Source organism: Hibiscus syriacus, unplaced genomic scaffold (assembly GCF_006381635.1).
Source record: "Hibiscus syriacus cultivar Baekdansim isolate YM2019G1 unplaced genomic scaffold, ASM638163v2 tig00112249_pilon, whole genome shotgun sequence".
In the NCBI taxonomy this organism is placed as follows: Eukaryota; Viridiplantae; Streptophyta; class Magnoliopsida; order Malvales; family Malvaceae; genus Hibiscus; species Hibiscus syriacus.
Genome location: NW_024063281.1, coordinates 2,219,264 through 2,235,388, shown reverse-complemented (window position 1 = coordinate 2,235,388; position 16,125 = coordinate 2,219,264). Strand labels below are relative to the sequence as shown.

The following is a 16,125-nucleotide window of genomic DNA, read 5'->3' as shown; positions in this document are numbered from 1 at the left end:
CTGATAAAAGAAAATGCTCCAGCTTTTTTCATGTCCTAACCGTATTTAACGAACCGGTTCCGGTTAACTGCGCGCACTTTAGCAATCCCTGCGCACAATAAGCCTCCCTCCCCTTCCTCTCCGCGTAGAATAGTTCGTGCCTTTTCTTCCCCGAAATGGCTGAGTTGACTCGGGCCGATGTGTATACGCCTCGGTCGATGCAAGTATGGAGAGCGCTTTTGAATTGGCTCGCTTTTTTCGTTCAGATCTTTGCTCAGATCATCAGAGCCGTCGGACAACATCCTCTGCTCTCTTCCTCGTCGGCGACGACGGAGACTCCGACTACTACGCACCGTTTTAAGCGCTTGCCGGCCGTTGACTCGATCGAGATCGAGTCCCCCGCTACGGTCGAGACCTCTGCCGTTTTGGACTCTCCTGCTCCTGCCGGCGATGCCCGCATCGAAAAACTCACGGTAGGAATTTTTTTTCTCATTTTTTACTCGTTGTAGATTCTATGTTCTTTAAATTAAGCAATCAAATTGCAATCTCGTCAGTTTTTTAAAAATTTCAAATTAAAATCATAAGCTAAAAGGAACAAATCAGTTCTTTAAATTCAAGTTTTTGATTCGTAATCAATCACTATTGGGGATTCAACATGTAAAGTCGGTAACAGAAGGAATCATATCAGGTGCAGGTTTCCAATTTATTAAACTTTCTATTGTGCCTAAAATTTTTGGGTGTGGAAAGTTCTATTAAGAAGCAATAAAGATGCTGAGTTTGGTTACTTTCAAGGTAAGATGTTCCAACCTTGTGAAACTGTAAAACAAAAGATAGTGTGTACTATCGATGTTCTAGGCTTGATCACTGCTTTTGCAGGTAGTTCTCGACCTGGACGAAACTCTCGTGTGCGCGTACGAGACGTCTAGCCTTCCACCGGCCCTCCGTAGTCGAGCAACGGATGCCGGATTGAAGTGGTTTGAACTGGAATGTGTATCTTCAGACAAGGTTTGCACATGAACAATCCATTTCTCTATTTTAAATGATGTGATGTTTATGTAAGAGCTTTGTCATTTGGGTACTTTGATCTTTGAAGGAATTCGAAGGGAAACCTAAGATCAGTTACGTTACCGTGTTTGAGCGCCCGGGGTTGCAGGAATTCTTGAATCAACTAAGTGAATTTGCTGAACTTGTGCTGTTTACTGCTGGCCTTGAAGGTTTTTGCTCAACTATTAGACATTGTTTTGTTTTTATCAAATCACTTCATTCATTTTCTCATGAATTTTGTTAATGGCTGCCCACAGGCTATGCTAGACCACTTGTAGACAGAATTGATAAAGAAAATAGATTTAGTCTTCGACTTTATAGGCCCTCTACAATTTGCACGTAAGTACTTCTTCCTCTACGCTCCTATAATCTTCCGGCCTTCATTCTCTCGGATGTGTTGATGGATAATAATGAAATCCTTTGGTACTTTGTCTAGGAAATTATACTTCTGGTTCTTTTTTTCTTATTGCCTGTTTGAGTTAACATTTGTATACATGGAACGCAACTAGGAATTAGTTTTAGGGCAATCTTGTGCTTCCTCTGTGTTGTATGTGTAAGAAATCAACTTCTTGGTGATTTATTTGCCGTTTACCTTCTAACACAACAGCGAGTATCGGGAGCATGTGAAAGACCTCTCGTGCCTATCGAAGAACTTATACCGAACTGTTATTGTAGACAACAATCCTTTCAGTTTCTTGTTGCAACCCTTAAATGGGATTCCATGCATTCCATTTTCTGCAAGGCAGCCGCGTGATACACAGGTAGCAGGATCCGCATCATCCTAAACTCGTTATCCTCATTGAATATTGATTTGTTATAGCGTGTCTGTTCGTTCACGATGTTTACGTCTTGTTTTTTATGTTGAAAAGCTTCTGGATGTCCTCCTTCCACTTCTGAAGCACCTTTCTCTGCAGAAAGACGTGAGATTGTTTCTTTACGACAGGTTCCGCATGCCCGAATGGTTTCGAAAGCAGGGTATCCCTGCTTCTGGTTGGTCAGTGTAGGAGGAAGATCACATATGCAAGGCTGTCGGTTCTTCCGCGTACTTCCTTTCCGTTACCGATTTTTGTCCAAGGCATCATAAATTTATAGGTATCATCCGCATTCCGGACACGCTGATGAAAGCCACCGGAATCTTGCAAACAGATTAATCGGATGCTATCTCGTATTGTATTAGGTGAGTCATTTATGTATTCAGATCCACACAAAAATTCTCGATTCATAGTGTAACTCTGTTTATAGGCTTGCAATCCTGTTGGATGTTTATATAGCTTTCGGAATTTTGTAAATTTTCTTCTCAATCAATTATTATTTCTAGCTTACCTTCTCAATCTTGGACTTGGTTGTTTCGAGTTTGAATAATTTTGAGTTCGGATCATTTCGAATTTGTCATCCAATCTTTTCAGCTTGTCTCATTTCAGGTAAAACTATAAATGAATTGAACGTTCGATGAATTGTTCATAAATTCGTAATTTTGAAAAAAATGTTATATTGCTTTATTAAACAGATTAGTTTGAATAAATGTATGCCCTTTTCCTTTATGTTCACGTATGAAGTGATTTATAAGTTTGTTTATGAGTTGTCTATTAATTAGTTTATTTTGATTTTGTATATCTTTTTAGAAAATACCTAAATATTTGTGTATATTTTATTTATATGTTATTAATATTCATTTTTATTGTTTTATACCTAAAATATAACCCTAATTTTTTTACCCAAGTTTTCTCTCAATATTCTCCTATCGTGTTTCTCTCTCTTTGATTTTTGTTTAGCAGGCGGTGATATCAATCTTTATGTTGGGTGTTGACCGTCGATGATTATCAATTATCTTGTTTTTTATATTGTATCATTTGTTTTCCTTTTTTTTCTTGATTTTTTTTTTCAATTTTGAATAAGAATCTCTGTTCTACTGACACTTTTCTATGCTCTTATGGCACACGTTTTCTCTGCTCTTATGGCATGATCCTTATGATTTTTGGTACATTTTTCGAATACCTTTGTGGTCGTTTTGGTGTTTGTACAAAAACCCTCACGACATTTATTTTTCTGATTGGTTTTTCGGTGGTCAAGTATTATCAGATATCTTCTTTGATAAAAAGTTGTTTGCCGATTTTAATTGCAGCCTGTCAAATAGTTTGGTTCACTCACCGCTCTTTTATCACTTCGTAAGCGTCTCATTCAACATAGAATAGGAGTTCTGTTGAAGGTTACTGAGTTCTTTTGATGTTAGTCGTTATTCTCAAGGAAATGTTTCAGTTTTTTTTTGTATCTTTAGATTTAATATTTTTGCTTTTGTATGAGTTTTTGGTGATTATTGTATTTATTTTCCCCTCTATGTTTGGGAGCGTTGTTGTAATGCCCCAAATATTTAATTAAGGACTTTATTGAAATGTTTTAAAATTTGAGAATCTATTTGATTAATTGATAAAAGATGATAATGATTTGGAAATAGTAGTTTAGATTAAATTGTAGTAATGGAGGATTAAAAGGGCATTTTGATCATTTGGAATAAAATGAATTTAAAATTTATTCTTTATAGTATATACTGCCCATACGGAAATTGTAGCAATATTGTTAAGAATAAAGAGAAGTTTATTTTCTCTATTAGAGAGTTTGTACATGCAAAATTTGATAGTGGGAACATAGTTAATGTTGACTAGCACATTTATATAGCATGGGAATCTAAAATTGAATTTATTTTGACTCTTTGATTTGTAACAACTTGTTGCTCCTTTAAATATAGGGTAAATTACTTCAAATATCATCAACCTTTAAGCGCTGACTCGTTTATACTACCAGTGTTTCAATTTTGTTAATTTTAGCACTGACGTTTATTTTTAAGTGCAATTATACCACTCTACCTTTAATGATTTAGCGACACGATGATATGGTAGATCCGCACCATGACATTGCTGACGTAGATGTCTCACCAAAATGATGTCTTTTTGGCATGACTGTTTTGATGCCTTAAAAAAGCCAAAACGACGTTGTTTTACTTAAAGATATTTTGTTAAAATTTGAGTTTAGTGGGAATTGAACTTTAGACCTTTGGAAACAAAGGATGATGCTTAGCCACTCAACTAACTCAAAATTTTAATTACATTCTTACAAATATAATATACAAATATATTCTTAGAAATAATAATTTTTCAAAAAAGCCTAAAATTTTCAAAAATCCTAAATTTCTCCAAAACTTAAAACCCTAAATACTAAATCCATAATTTCACCCATTATCGTTGTTGAATCAATGACCACCGACCACCATTTTAGTTGGCAAACCCTTACCACCAATTACTACACTCTCCCGTCGCCAAAAATCAATGTGTAATATCTCAATTTTAAGGAACTAAATCAGAATGTTTACAAAATTTAGTGTCGTTCTGGAATTTATTAAAAGTCAAATGGTCTATGTTATAATTTTCATGTGGGTTATTTTAAAACCCTTTTCCTCCCTCTTTTTCCTGTTCGTGCAAGTTACCCCAAGCAATTTCTTTTTGTTTTCTTTCCCTCTCAATTGCTTGTGCTTTTCTTCGATTGGTATGTTTCGGCCACTGTGCTTCTCACCATTGGTGGCACTGTGTCCGTCTCGCTGTCGACGTTCGCCCGATACCCTTAGTTTGTCGTTTTTCGTTGTCACTAGCATAGGGTAAGAGAGTTTAGTGTCAGGTTTTCAAAGAAATTCAATTCCACCACTTTCCATCACGAACCAACCCCAGTAAGTTGTTCCCCGTACTTTGTTTTAATTTTTTGGAAATTTTGGTGCAAAAACCACTGTCGGATGGCGTCCCACATTCCCACACGCACTGCCATGGGCATGTGGGAATTCTTTGCCAGTTCAAACCGACTGAACCAGTCACTATTGGACAAAATCGACTAGACCAATCACCTGACCTTTTGACTGACCTGACCCATTGAATGACCTGACCCGTTGACCGTTGACTTTGACCATTAATTTTTTTTCAAAAACCCTTATCTTTTTGTTTTTCGACGTACTGAGTCCATTTTTGTAGTCTGTTTTTTCAAATTTTGACTCGAAAGCCCTGTTTTACGTCATTTTTCATTTAAAGTCTTGAAAATTGTTAAGTAAATTGTGTGGTTTTGAATTCACTTTTGGATCTAATATTCTGAAGGCAACCTTGTTTCTCTAGATCACTATCCAGTAGTCCCTGATCAATCCTGTCCTACTCAATTTGATTTCGGTCGCTTATCTCGAGATACGCGTAAGTATTAAATTAGTGATTTTATGGCATATTTGTTTAGTGGTTGGCAACTGTATTTATGGTAGAGTATTGTTTTAGGTTCCCGATCCGCAGGACCTGGTACTTTTGACCGTGGTACGCGTAAGGCTTAGCTGACAACAATTATCTTGTTTAGGTGTGTCATCTTTACCTATTCGATACTCTGTTATGTTTAATACTACTTCTTAAAATATGTTTGTAATATGGTTGCACTTGTCTGTGTCATTCATATTTATGAATAATGTTGCATCACTAATGATCAGCTCATGGATGCATTTCCGATTCTCCATGGGATAAATTCCCCGTTCTGACATCTGCTTGGGATTATATCCCCATTCTGATTTATGTTTCTGGTCGGAAACGTAAAGTAGTGTGTTATTGGTGCTGCATTCTGTTCATTAAATTTGAATTTAATGTTATAATTTATTTGTATTATTTTGCATATACTTGGATATCTACTTTACTTTAGAGGACACACTGGGCTTCATAGCTCATTTTCTAGTTTATGTCTTTTCAGATTACTTAGACTTAAAGGATTTACGGTTGGTACTTGGAGGATTATTTGTAACCGTTTTCTTTCAGACATTGTATGTATGTTTTCTTTTCGGACTTTTTATTATTTGTTTTTTGTCGATTTTATATATATTTGTATATTTTATTTTCATGGGATTTGGGATACTAAATTACTTTATTGAGTTTGGATTTAGAGCTCGTTTTATGTTTAAGTATTATGAACTTCTCAGTTTTGATGGTTTTATTGACGATGCATGTTAAGATATGATATTTTCTTGATTTTTGTTCAATCAAACATTGTCATGGTCTCCGAGATTCAATTGTAACTTTTAGGCCGGGTCTAGGGGTTACACAAAGAATAATGTGCTAATCAATCTTCAAAACACCGAATATAAATTGTTCTAATCGAACCATGAACGACGACCACTCGACAAACGAATGGTGAATAACGTGCACGACGAGAGGATGAGACTTCAGTTGATGGCAACAACGTGCTATAGACGATGATGGTTGGTGAATTTAGGGATTATGATTTAGGGTTTCTAGTTTTAGGGATTTTCGGAAATGTAGAGTTTTTTATTTAATTTGGGGGTTTTTTAATAGAAATTTTAGGATTGTTTTAGAAAACTAATATTATTTATGTCAACAAAACGACGTCGTTTTAGGCTTTTTTAGGCATCCACATCAACAATGTCACAATGTGAAGCTGCCATGTCATCATGTCGTTAAACTATTAACGACAAAGTGGTATAATTGCACTTAAAAGTAAACTTTAGTGCTAAAATTGACATAATTAAAACGTTGGTGACATAAATGAGTCAGCACTTATAGAAGTTGGTGGTATTTGAAGTAGTTTACCGTTAAATATAATACATACATTTTATCCATAAATTGATTTCTCTTTATTTTCTTGATTGAAAACGGTTACACACTTACACTGGTAGATAAATTTACAATGAAGATATAAGTAGGAATATAATTCTAATTTACAGTTAAATTACGAGTCTGCTTAATTTAGTTAATATCCTATCTAACCTCCTAATTCGATAAGTAGTAATATCCTGTTTAATTTTCTAATTAAATAACAACTGGTAATATCCTATCTAAACTCATAATTATATAAGTAGAATACAAAGTAATAAAAAAATAAAAAATAAAACTCTTAACACGTAAGCTATGCACCTACAATTTACACATATATAATTATACTAAAATTCAATTAGAATACGATACCCTAAATTAATTTTATAAAATTACTCAAAATTAATTACCTTCAAAATTTCTTTGTAAATCAAATTCGGATACTTTAGAAAACTTTAAAGCAACTTGAAGGATGGTTTCAAAGACCTTGACTGAGTCAAAGGAGGGCTTCAAAAAGATAATTTAAAGGGGTAAAATGTTTTTTAAAAAAATAACGAGGAGCTAAATGCTAATTTTACAAAAATTTTGGGAGACTAAAGCCTCCAATGATCTCATTTAGGGATGGAAACGGGTCAGGTTTTTTGTCACCCGACTTGACCTAAAAGTATGTATTCTCCACCAGAACTCGACCCAATCCAAAATTTATTTTTGACCCATAAAATTTTATAAATTTATATGTACTTACTCCTACTTGTTTGAGAAACGAATGTACCTTCACTACAAGAAAATATACCTTTAATGACACACGAACGATGACACACGCTAATTTATGACTTGCAAAATAGGTGTGTGTCATAAAAAAATGTCATGTTTTTTAAAATCTGAACGATTTATGACTTACAATAATGTGTGTCATATTTAATAGTCAAGAAGAGAACGTTCAAGAAGTTCAGTTTCAGAGGTGTCGATCTCGATGCTCTCTTGGATATGTCCATTGATGAACTCGTCAAGCTCTTTCATGCTTTGCTCGTCGAAGGTTACCTCTCGTTATTTTCTCTATTTGATTTTTTTCTTCTTCAATGGCTGTTGATTTTGAGATTTAGATATTTCATTTCTGGAGCCAAAATATCTCTTCCTGGTTGAGTTTTTTTGGTAGTCTTCTGTTAGGTATGGCTCATAAATATACCAGTAAAGAGGACAGGAGATGGAGCGGAGTGAGCGAACATCAACTGTCCTTACAAAGAAAGTCTCATTGTGGGGTTACAAATTATGTGGGTTGGGGGTGCGGGGGCGTAGCCCCCGCGGTACGGTACAGGGTTGATTTTGTAATTATGTACCAGGGTTTTCTATTATAAATAGAGATGTAACCTAGACCTAAAACATCATTGAATAAAACTTCTAGCGCCGCCTAGGCACCGAGGACGTAAGCACATTGCCGAACCTCGTAAAATTCTCGTGTTCTTTCGTTTTCTTTACCCGTTTTCGTCAACAATTGGTATCAGGGCAAAATTCGAAGTCGCGAAATTCGATGGTCAGGGTAACTTCGGATTATGGCAAACGAGGGTGAAGGATCTATTAGCGCAGCAAGGGATCTTGAAGGCTTTGCGACCTACAAAGCCGACGTCGATGGATGAGGAATATTGGGAAGAATTGCAGCAGCGAGCGGCAGGAACCATACGATTATGCTTGGCGGACGAGGTCATGTATCACGTCATGCATCTATCGTCTCCAGACGAAATTTGGAGGAAGTTGGAAAGTCAGTTTATGTCCAAATCCTTAACGACAAAACTGTATCTGAAGCAGCGGCTGTATGGGCTGAAGATGCAGGACGATCACGATTTGGCGCAACACGTGAATGTCTTCAATCAAATCGTTTCTGATCTGGCTCGGCTTGATGTGAAAATTGAGGATGAAGACAGAGCGATGATTCTGTTGTGTTCGTTGCCTTCCTCTTACGAACACATGGTGACTACTCTTACATATGGGAAAGAGACTATCAACGTTGAGGAGATTACTGCAGCCTTGTTGGCTCACAACCAGCGGAAGCAGAATGCAGGGGAAAGCTCTCAAGCCGATAGCTTATATGTCAAGGGTAATCGAGATCGTGGACGGAAGCCAGAGAAGGCAGGGTCCGGGAAGCGGAATTCCAGATCCAAATCCAGGATAAGAAGACGATTCACTGTTACAAGTGCAAGGAGGCGGGACATATGAAGCGAGACTGTCCGAAGTTGAAAAAGCAGACTGATGAGAAGCGTGATGGCTCATCCAAGTCTGTGAACGTGGTCGAGGATGATACTTCTGATTGCAGTGAGGGTGATATGCTTTCTATTCAACGACACAATTGACGGATGCTTGGATTCTTGATTCTGGATGTTCTTATCACATCACGCCAAATAGGAATGGTTTTCGACATACAGGCCGGTTAATTCTGGTTCGGTTATTTGGGTGATGATCGATGTTGCAATTGTTGGTATTGGTGATGTCAGAATTAAGATGCACGATGGCTCCGTTCGGACGTTGAGTGGTGTTCGACATATCCCAGACTTGAAGAAGAATTTGATTTCCTTGGGCACTTTGCACAAGAATGGTTTTATCCCTAAGGCTGACGAGGATAGGGAAACCATTCGGATTGTTAAAGGAGCATTGACTGTGATGAAAGGCAAGATGACTGCAGGGAATATCTACAGATTGTTAGGGAGTACCGTTGCAGGTGGAGTTCACTCTGTTGAGTCCTGTGATGATACGACAAAATTGTGGCATATGCGCCTTGCTCATCTTAGTGAACGTGGTATGGCAGAATTACACAAGAAACTTGTTGCATGGTGTCAAAAGCTGTAAGCTCGACTTTTGCAAGTATTGTGTTCTTGGTAAACAGACTAAAGTCCGTTTCAAGACTGCGAAGCAACAACTCAAGGGATTCTTGATTATGTGCATTCTGATGTATGGGGGCCTTCCACGACATCGTCTTTGGGTGGATCTAGGTACTATGTTACTTTTATTGATGATTTTTCACGGAAAGTTTGGGTGTATTTTTTGAAACAGAAATCTGAAGTTTTTGAGAAGTTCAAGCTGTGGAAAGCTGAGGTAGAAAACCAAACAGGACGAAAAATCAAGTGTTTGCGGTCTGACAATGGTACGGAGACACAGATTCACAGTTCCTACAATTCTGTAAGGAGCATGGGATTCAGAGGCATTTTACAGTGCGCAAGACACCACAACAGAATGGTGTGCGGAACGAATGAACAGGTCGTTGAATGAAAGAGACAGATGTTTGCGGTTGAATGCGGGGCTTCCCAACACTTCTGGGCTGAGGCTGTTAACATGGCGTGTTACCTTATCAACAGATCGCCAAGGGCATCGCTGGCTGGGAAAGTTGCAGAAGAGGTATGGATGGTCATGATGTTAGTTTTGATAACTTACGGATTTTTGGTTGTCCTGCTTATGTGCATGTACCTGCTGATGAGAGATCCAAACTTGATGCAAAATCGAAGGAGTGTATTTTTCTGGGTTACAAGAAAGGTGTCAAAGGATTCAAGTTCTGGGATCTAGTTGCGAAGAAAGTTGTGATTAGTAGAGATGTCGTTTTGATGAACAGTCTATGTTGCAGCAGAAGCAAGACACGACAGTGGTAGATTTCGAGCAGTTTCCAGTTGAGAAACCAGAAACTTCTCAACCGACTTCTGGTGGTTCCACTACGGATGATTTGCAGGATTATAGTCTCGCCAGAGACAGGGTGAGACGGACGAATATAAAGCCTCCGAACAGATTGGGTTTTGAAGACTTGGTATCTTTTGCACTTACTGTTAGCAGTGATGATCCAGTTACTTTCATGATGCCGTTACTAGTCAGGAAACGACAAGTGGATGACAGCCATGGTTGAGGAGATGGAGTCTTTGAATCACAATCGCACATGGGAGTTAGTTCCCCTTCCTGAGGGTAAGAAGCCGATTGGTTGCAAATGGGTGTATAAGAAGAAACCAGCAGTAACAGAAAAAGATGGGGAGAAGTTCAAGGCTCGTTTGGTAGCGAAGGGTTTTTCACAGCAGAAAAGAGTTGATTATGATGAAATCTTTTCTCCTGTGGTCAGGCACACTTCAATCCGAGCAGTACTTGCATTGGTGGCTAGTTGGGATTTGCATTTAGAGCAGATGGATGTTAAAACTGCTTTTTGCATGGTGATTTAGAGGAGCAGATCTACATGCGGCAACCTGAAGGTTTCACTCAACCTGGAAACGAACATTTAGTTTGCAGATTGAAGAAATCTTTGTACGGGTTAAAACAGTCTCCGAGACAGTGGTATAAACGGTTTGACTCCTATATGATCAAGATTGGCTACAACCGATGTGAGTATGATTGTTGTGTCTATGTTAAGAGCCTTGATGATGGTTCTTTTATTTTTCTATTACTGTATGTTGATGTATGTTGATTGCTGCGAAGAACATGGATGATGTTATCGTTTGAAAACTTTATTGAGTCAGGAATTTGATATGAAAGATTTAGGTGCTGCAAAGAAAATTCTTGGAATGGAAATTTGCAGGGACAGAGACTCAAGGAAACTGCGGCTATCTCAACGGGGTTATGTTGAGAAAATGCTAGAAAGGTTTGCGATGAGCAGCACAAAACCAGTTAGCACTCCATTGGCGAATCACTTTAAGCTCTCATCAGAACAGTGCCCCAAGACAGATAAGGAAGCTGAAGATGGCAAAGGTTCCGTATTCTATGCTGTTGGCTGCTTGATGTATGCGATGGTATGTACTCGTCCTGATTTAGCTCATGCTGTTAGTCAAGTTTGTAAGTACATGTCTAAACCTGGTAAGCAACATTGGGAAGCAGTCAAGTGGATCTTTCGGTACTTAAAGGGTACTGTGGGACATGGAATTGTTTTTGGGAGTCAGCGGGATAATCCTTTGGTTGTAGGATATGTGGATTCAGATTATGCAGGTGACTTGGATAATAGAAGATCTACGACAGGGTATGTGTTTACTCTTGGTGGAGGGCCTATTTGCTGGAAGTCTACTGTTCAATCTGTCGTGGCACTATCTACAACTGAAGCTGAATACATGGCAGCGGCTGAAGCTGCAAAAGAAGCTTTATGGCTTACTGGTTTAGTGAAGGAGTTGGGTGTTCAACAAGGTGGAGTTCAGTTGCTTTGTGATAATCAAAGTGCTATTCACTTGGCTAAGAATCAGGTGTATCGTGCTAGAACTAAACATATTGATGTAAGGTTCCACAAGATCAGAGAGTTGGTTGCATCTGGAGATGTTTTGTTTCAGAAGGTACATACTGATGAGAATGCCGCTGATATGTTCACCAAGCCAGTTACGACATACAAGTTCAAGCATTGCTTGGACTTGTTGAATGTTTCGAGTTGTTAAAGAAGCAAGGTAACCCAACCCACATTGAAGTTTCCAAGGGGCAGGATATTCGCCAAGGTGGAGATTTGTTAGGTATGGCTCATAAATATACCAGTAAAGAGGACAGGAGATGGAGCGGAGTGAGCGAAGCGAACATCAACTGTCCTTACAAAGAAGTCTCGTGTGGGGTTACAATTATGTGGGTTGGGGGTGCGGGGGCGTAGGCCCCGCGGTACGGTACAGGGTTGATTTTGTAATTATGTACCAGGGTTTTCTATTATAAATAGAGATGTAACCTAGACCTAAAACATCATTGAATAAAACTTCTAGCGCCGCCTAGGCACCGAGGACGTAAGCACATTGCCGAACCTCGTAAAATTCTCGTGTTCTTTCGTTTTCTTTACCCGTTTTCGTCAACATCTTCATTTAAATGATTCGCGAGATCTTGTAAACGCTTGGAGTTAATGTAATCTAGGACTCTTTGGATACCTTTTAATATATTTACAACTGACGTTTCTGTCTAAAAATATTTTCAAAAGCAGTATAAAACTTTCAGTGGGTGAGCCATAGTGCCTCAAATCTGAAAGGGCGTTTCTCTTTTTCCATTTGTATGTTTAAAGTAGTATTTACCATGATTGAATTGTGGTCCGAATAGAGTCTTGGAAGATTAACCATATGAATGTTCGAAAAATATCCAAAATTTCAGCATTGTGGAGTGTTCTGTCTAGTCTCTTGAAGAGTCAATTGCCCCTAGATACGTCTAATCCAAGGGATTTAGCACCTATCAAGCCTGCATCCATCTGTTCCACCTTTCTCTAAACTGAATTATGCGATCAATGTAATCTGTATTAGATCATTCTCTTCCTCTATGGACGCAATGTCGTTGAGTCTCCCATCATAATCCACGACATGTTTTTATTTGTGTGAGGTTGACATAGGCAAAAGTAGTACTCAACTTTTATCATCTTCTTGAACTTCGCAGTGAACAAATTGATCAGTATTTTGACAAATTTTGACTTTTATTTCATTCGAGTTCCATAACATGACGTTACATTCACGCATCCCTTGAGCAGAGACTTCAAATTGCTCATCAAAGTTTAATTTCTTTAACATTTCACCAGCCCTTACGGTAGCTTTCGTCTCTAAGAGACTTATGACGTTGGGTCTTTCATTTCTTGTAAGATCTCTGCAATTTTTGACAAATTCACAATTTCTCACTCTTCTGCAGTTCCAAGTGATCGCTTTCATTGTATCATTTCATTATTGGTGTCTCCTGAGGACCAGGATCGGTACTCTCGTGAGCATTCAAAATATTATTGGTATTTTTCATTCCTATTTCCATTTGTTCAGTCATGTGATGTATCTCCCCAGTGGTCGTTACTTGCTCTTGAGGCGTTCTATTTTTCATGTTATTGATAGTAATTGTCTTTTTTTGATTTGTACCATCCTCGGAACCTTGCGTTTCAATGTCCATTGTCTCACTACTTGTACCCACTCGAAAAGTTTCTTTGTTCCTTATTCGAGGGCCGTAATTGTTTTTTTCCTTACGGCTTCAGACTATGCGAATTTGTGTTCCTCGGTAAATAATTTGTACTCGTCCCCTGACTTGAATTTGTGTTCCATATTTTTGCTGCAGTGCCGTGAAAAAGAAGTTGAAAGACAAACTAGATGAGTTTCAGGTTGGTCAGATTTAGATATTTTAAGATGTATTTTACTCTCATTTTCTTAATCTCACTAGGGTCTATGTACCTGCCATTGCAGATTCTTAGGGAGAGAATCCAGAAAGAGTATCGGGAGGTTGTTGAGCGACGTATTTTCACAGGTTAAGATGTTCATCTGATATTAGTTTCTATAATAGTGCATGATAGCTAATATTAATCTGCACGGTTATTATGATTCCCAGTGACGGGCACAAGACCAGATGAAGAGGTATACTTCCCTTACTATGTTATCAGTGACTCTCTGTCCTATTTAGCCTATGTCTGATTGTTGAACATTGTACAGACAATTGAAAGATTGATTGCAACTGGAGATAGCGAACAAATATTCAAAAAAGCAATTCAGGAGCAGGGACGGGGCCAGGTTTGACTTAATTTTCTTTATTTCTTCCTTTATACTAATAGTAGATAATACTTGTCTTTCATCCCTACACCATTCCTTTTGTTTTGTAGACTTTATTGGAATGGTCGGATATATATATATATATATATATATATATATATATATATATATATATGTACTATTTTAGAGCTTTTTAAATTGAAATTTTTTGATTGCTTGGTTTCGGTAATCTCTTCTAATACCATCTCAAACAGGGATTGTCTGTGACTAGAAGAAATTGGTTATGGTAAATTAATTTTTGGTTCGTTTGCAGATAATGAGCACCGGTTTGAAATTCAAGAGCACCACGATGATGTGCGAGATGGAGAAGATGCTTCTGATTTACAGCAGGTACTTAATCAGCTTGTTGCCTTGTGGTGCTTCGATTTGATCAAAATAATTAAAATATCAAATTCGAACCCATACTTGTAAAACAAGAAATCTTAAAGGTTTTGTTCCTAAGCGTGTTTGCACTTAATGTCATGGCAAAAACATATATGCTACCTATATGAACTTGACTTTATTGTTCCTTATAGTGTGTGTTAAATAGTTCCCCTTCTTGTCTAAGGTTCTTAAATTCTCATGTAAGGTTTCTATATATATTATAGAACTAATGTGACCTTGGTAATCAGGTTGGCTGTGGTGCTGGAAATGTTGTATTCCCTCTAATTGCTACATATCCAGAGGTTGATCTATGTTCCGAGACTATGCTGTTGGTGACCTTGCTCTGGTTGATCTATGCACATATCGTTTAGCACCATTTTAGTAAAATTAATGTGCTAAGATCTTATAATTTGTTAGTATCTTCTTGTGATAATCTGAGAACATTCTTGGTTTTTGGTTTTCAAATAGCCATATATGATGGATATTATGTTTGTAACTTAATGTGAATATATTGTATGCAAATGGATTGCTTATATATAATATGATATATATATTTAGTATTATGAGGCATTAAATGTGATTTAGTTTGATTATTTGTCAATCTACAATATATATATAACAATAATTTACGAAATACAATCACGCCACACGAATGTGTGTCATCTTTTTTAATGACGTGTGCTTCAATGACACACAATGTAAGTCATACATGCGTGTCATAAATTTATGACACACGAATGTGTGTCGTCTTCATTTATGACGGGGGCTTCAATGACGCGCAATGAGCGTCATAAATGTGTGTCATAAATGCGCGTCATAAATTTATGACGCACAGTTGCGCGTCATCTTAAATTCATGTCGGTGGCTTCAACGACAGGCAAATGTGTGTCATCCGCACCCATAGATGACGCGCAATGCGCATCATTAAAGGAGTTTTTTCTACTAGTGCTTTAAGTAACTTTTTTTTTAAAAATGTACTTTTAAGTAGACAAGATATTAATGTCGTAGCATGGTGACCACCAATGAACATATTGCATGGACCAGAACTTGTTACATTTTCAAAGGTTAGGGTAGGTGACCAAATTCTACTCACCACTGCCCCAAAAATAAAGGGACTCCAAGAACTATTAGTTTCCCTCCCTGTTAGCATTTATTTATCGAGTACGATTAAGGCTAAAAGATAAAACATTTTTATTTTCGGACAACCTAACGCGAGCATAGTAAATATAAGTCGACATTACCTCTTAGGACATCCCAAGGGTCTTTATAATGGCAGTTCTCTTTGTAATTTTAGTACCATTTGGTTTAGGTTTTGTATAGATTTTAGTATTGAATTTTGGTTTCGAGTTTAATTAAGGAATTAGGATGTTAAATCATTAATGTTGTGACGAGGTGATCGTTACTTCTTCATTTTTCTTAAAGTTAAAACTTTTTTTATCGTCATTGTCGATCAATATCTCTCATCACCGGTTGTCAGTCGTGGTAAGATCAATATCAAAACATTTATATTTCACTCATCTTTCTTTTCTTTGGATTGATTTTTCATGAAACCCACTCAAAATTGATAAAAAGGACCAGAACTTGTTACATTTCAAGGTTAGGGTAGGTGACCAAATTCTACTCACCACTGCCCCAAAAATAAAGGGCCTCCA

General features: G+C 37.5%; 1 protein-coding gene across 1 annotated transcript; it reads left to right on the top strand.

Moving 5' to 3' along the window:
- Positions 1-43: 43 nt before the first annotated feature.
- On the top strand, positions 44-2,354 carry LOC120176496 (carboxy-terminal domain RNA polymerase II polypeptide A small phosphatase 1-like). Its single transcript, XM_039182927.1, has 6 exons — positions 44-452; positions 856-984; positions 1,073-1,193; positions 1,281-1,362; positions 1,631-1,784; positions 1,893-2,354. Exons 1-6 carry the CDS (start codon positions 156-158, stop codon positions 2,025-2,027), a joined length of 918 nt encoding a protein of 305 aa, XP_039038858.1. The 5' UTR covers positions 44-155; the 3' UTR covers positions 2,028-2,354.
- The last annotated feature ends 13,771 nt before the right edge of the window (positions 2,355-16,125 follow it).

Excerpts from the sequence above, each read along its gene's own strand:
- LOC120176496 (XM_039182927.1), top strand. The coding sequence starts at position 156 with ATGGCTGAGTTGACTCGGGCCGATGTGTATACGCCTCGGTCGATGCAA. Across the intron at positions 985-1,072 it reads AATGTGTATCTTCAGACAAG|GAATTCGAAGGGAAACCTAA; the intron begins GTTTGCACATGA and ends TGATCTTTGAAG. Across the intron at positions 1,785-1,892 it reads GGCAGCCGCGTGATACACAG|CTTCTGGATGTCCTCCTTCC; the intron begins GTAGCAGGATCC and ends TATGTTGAAAAG.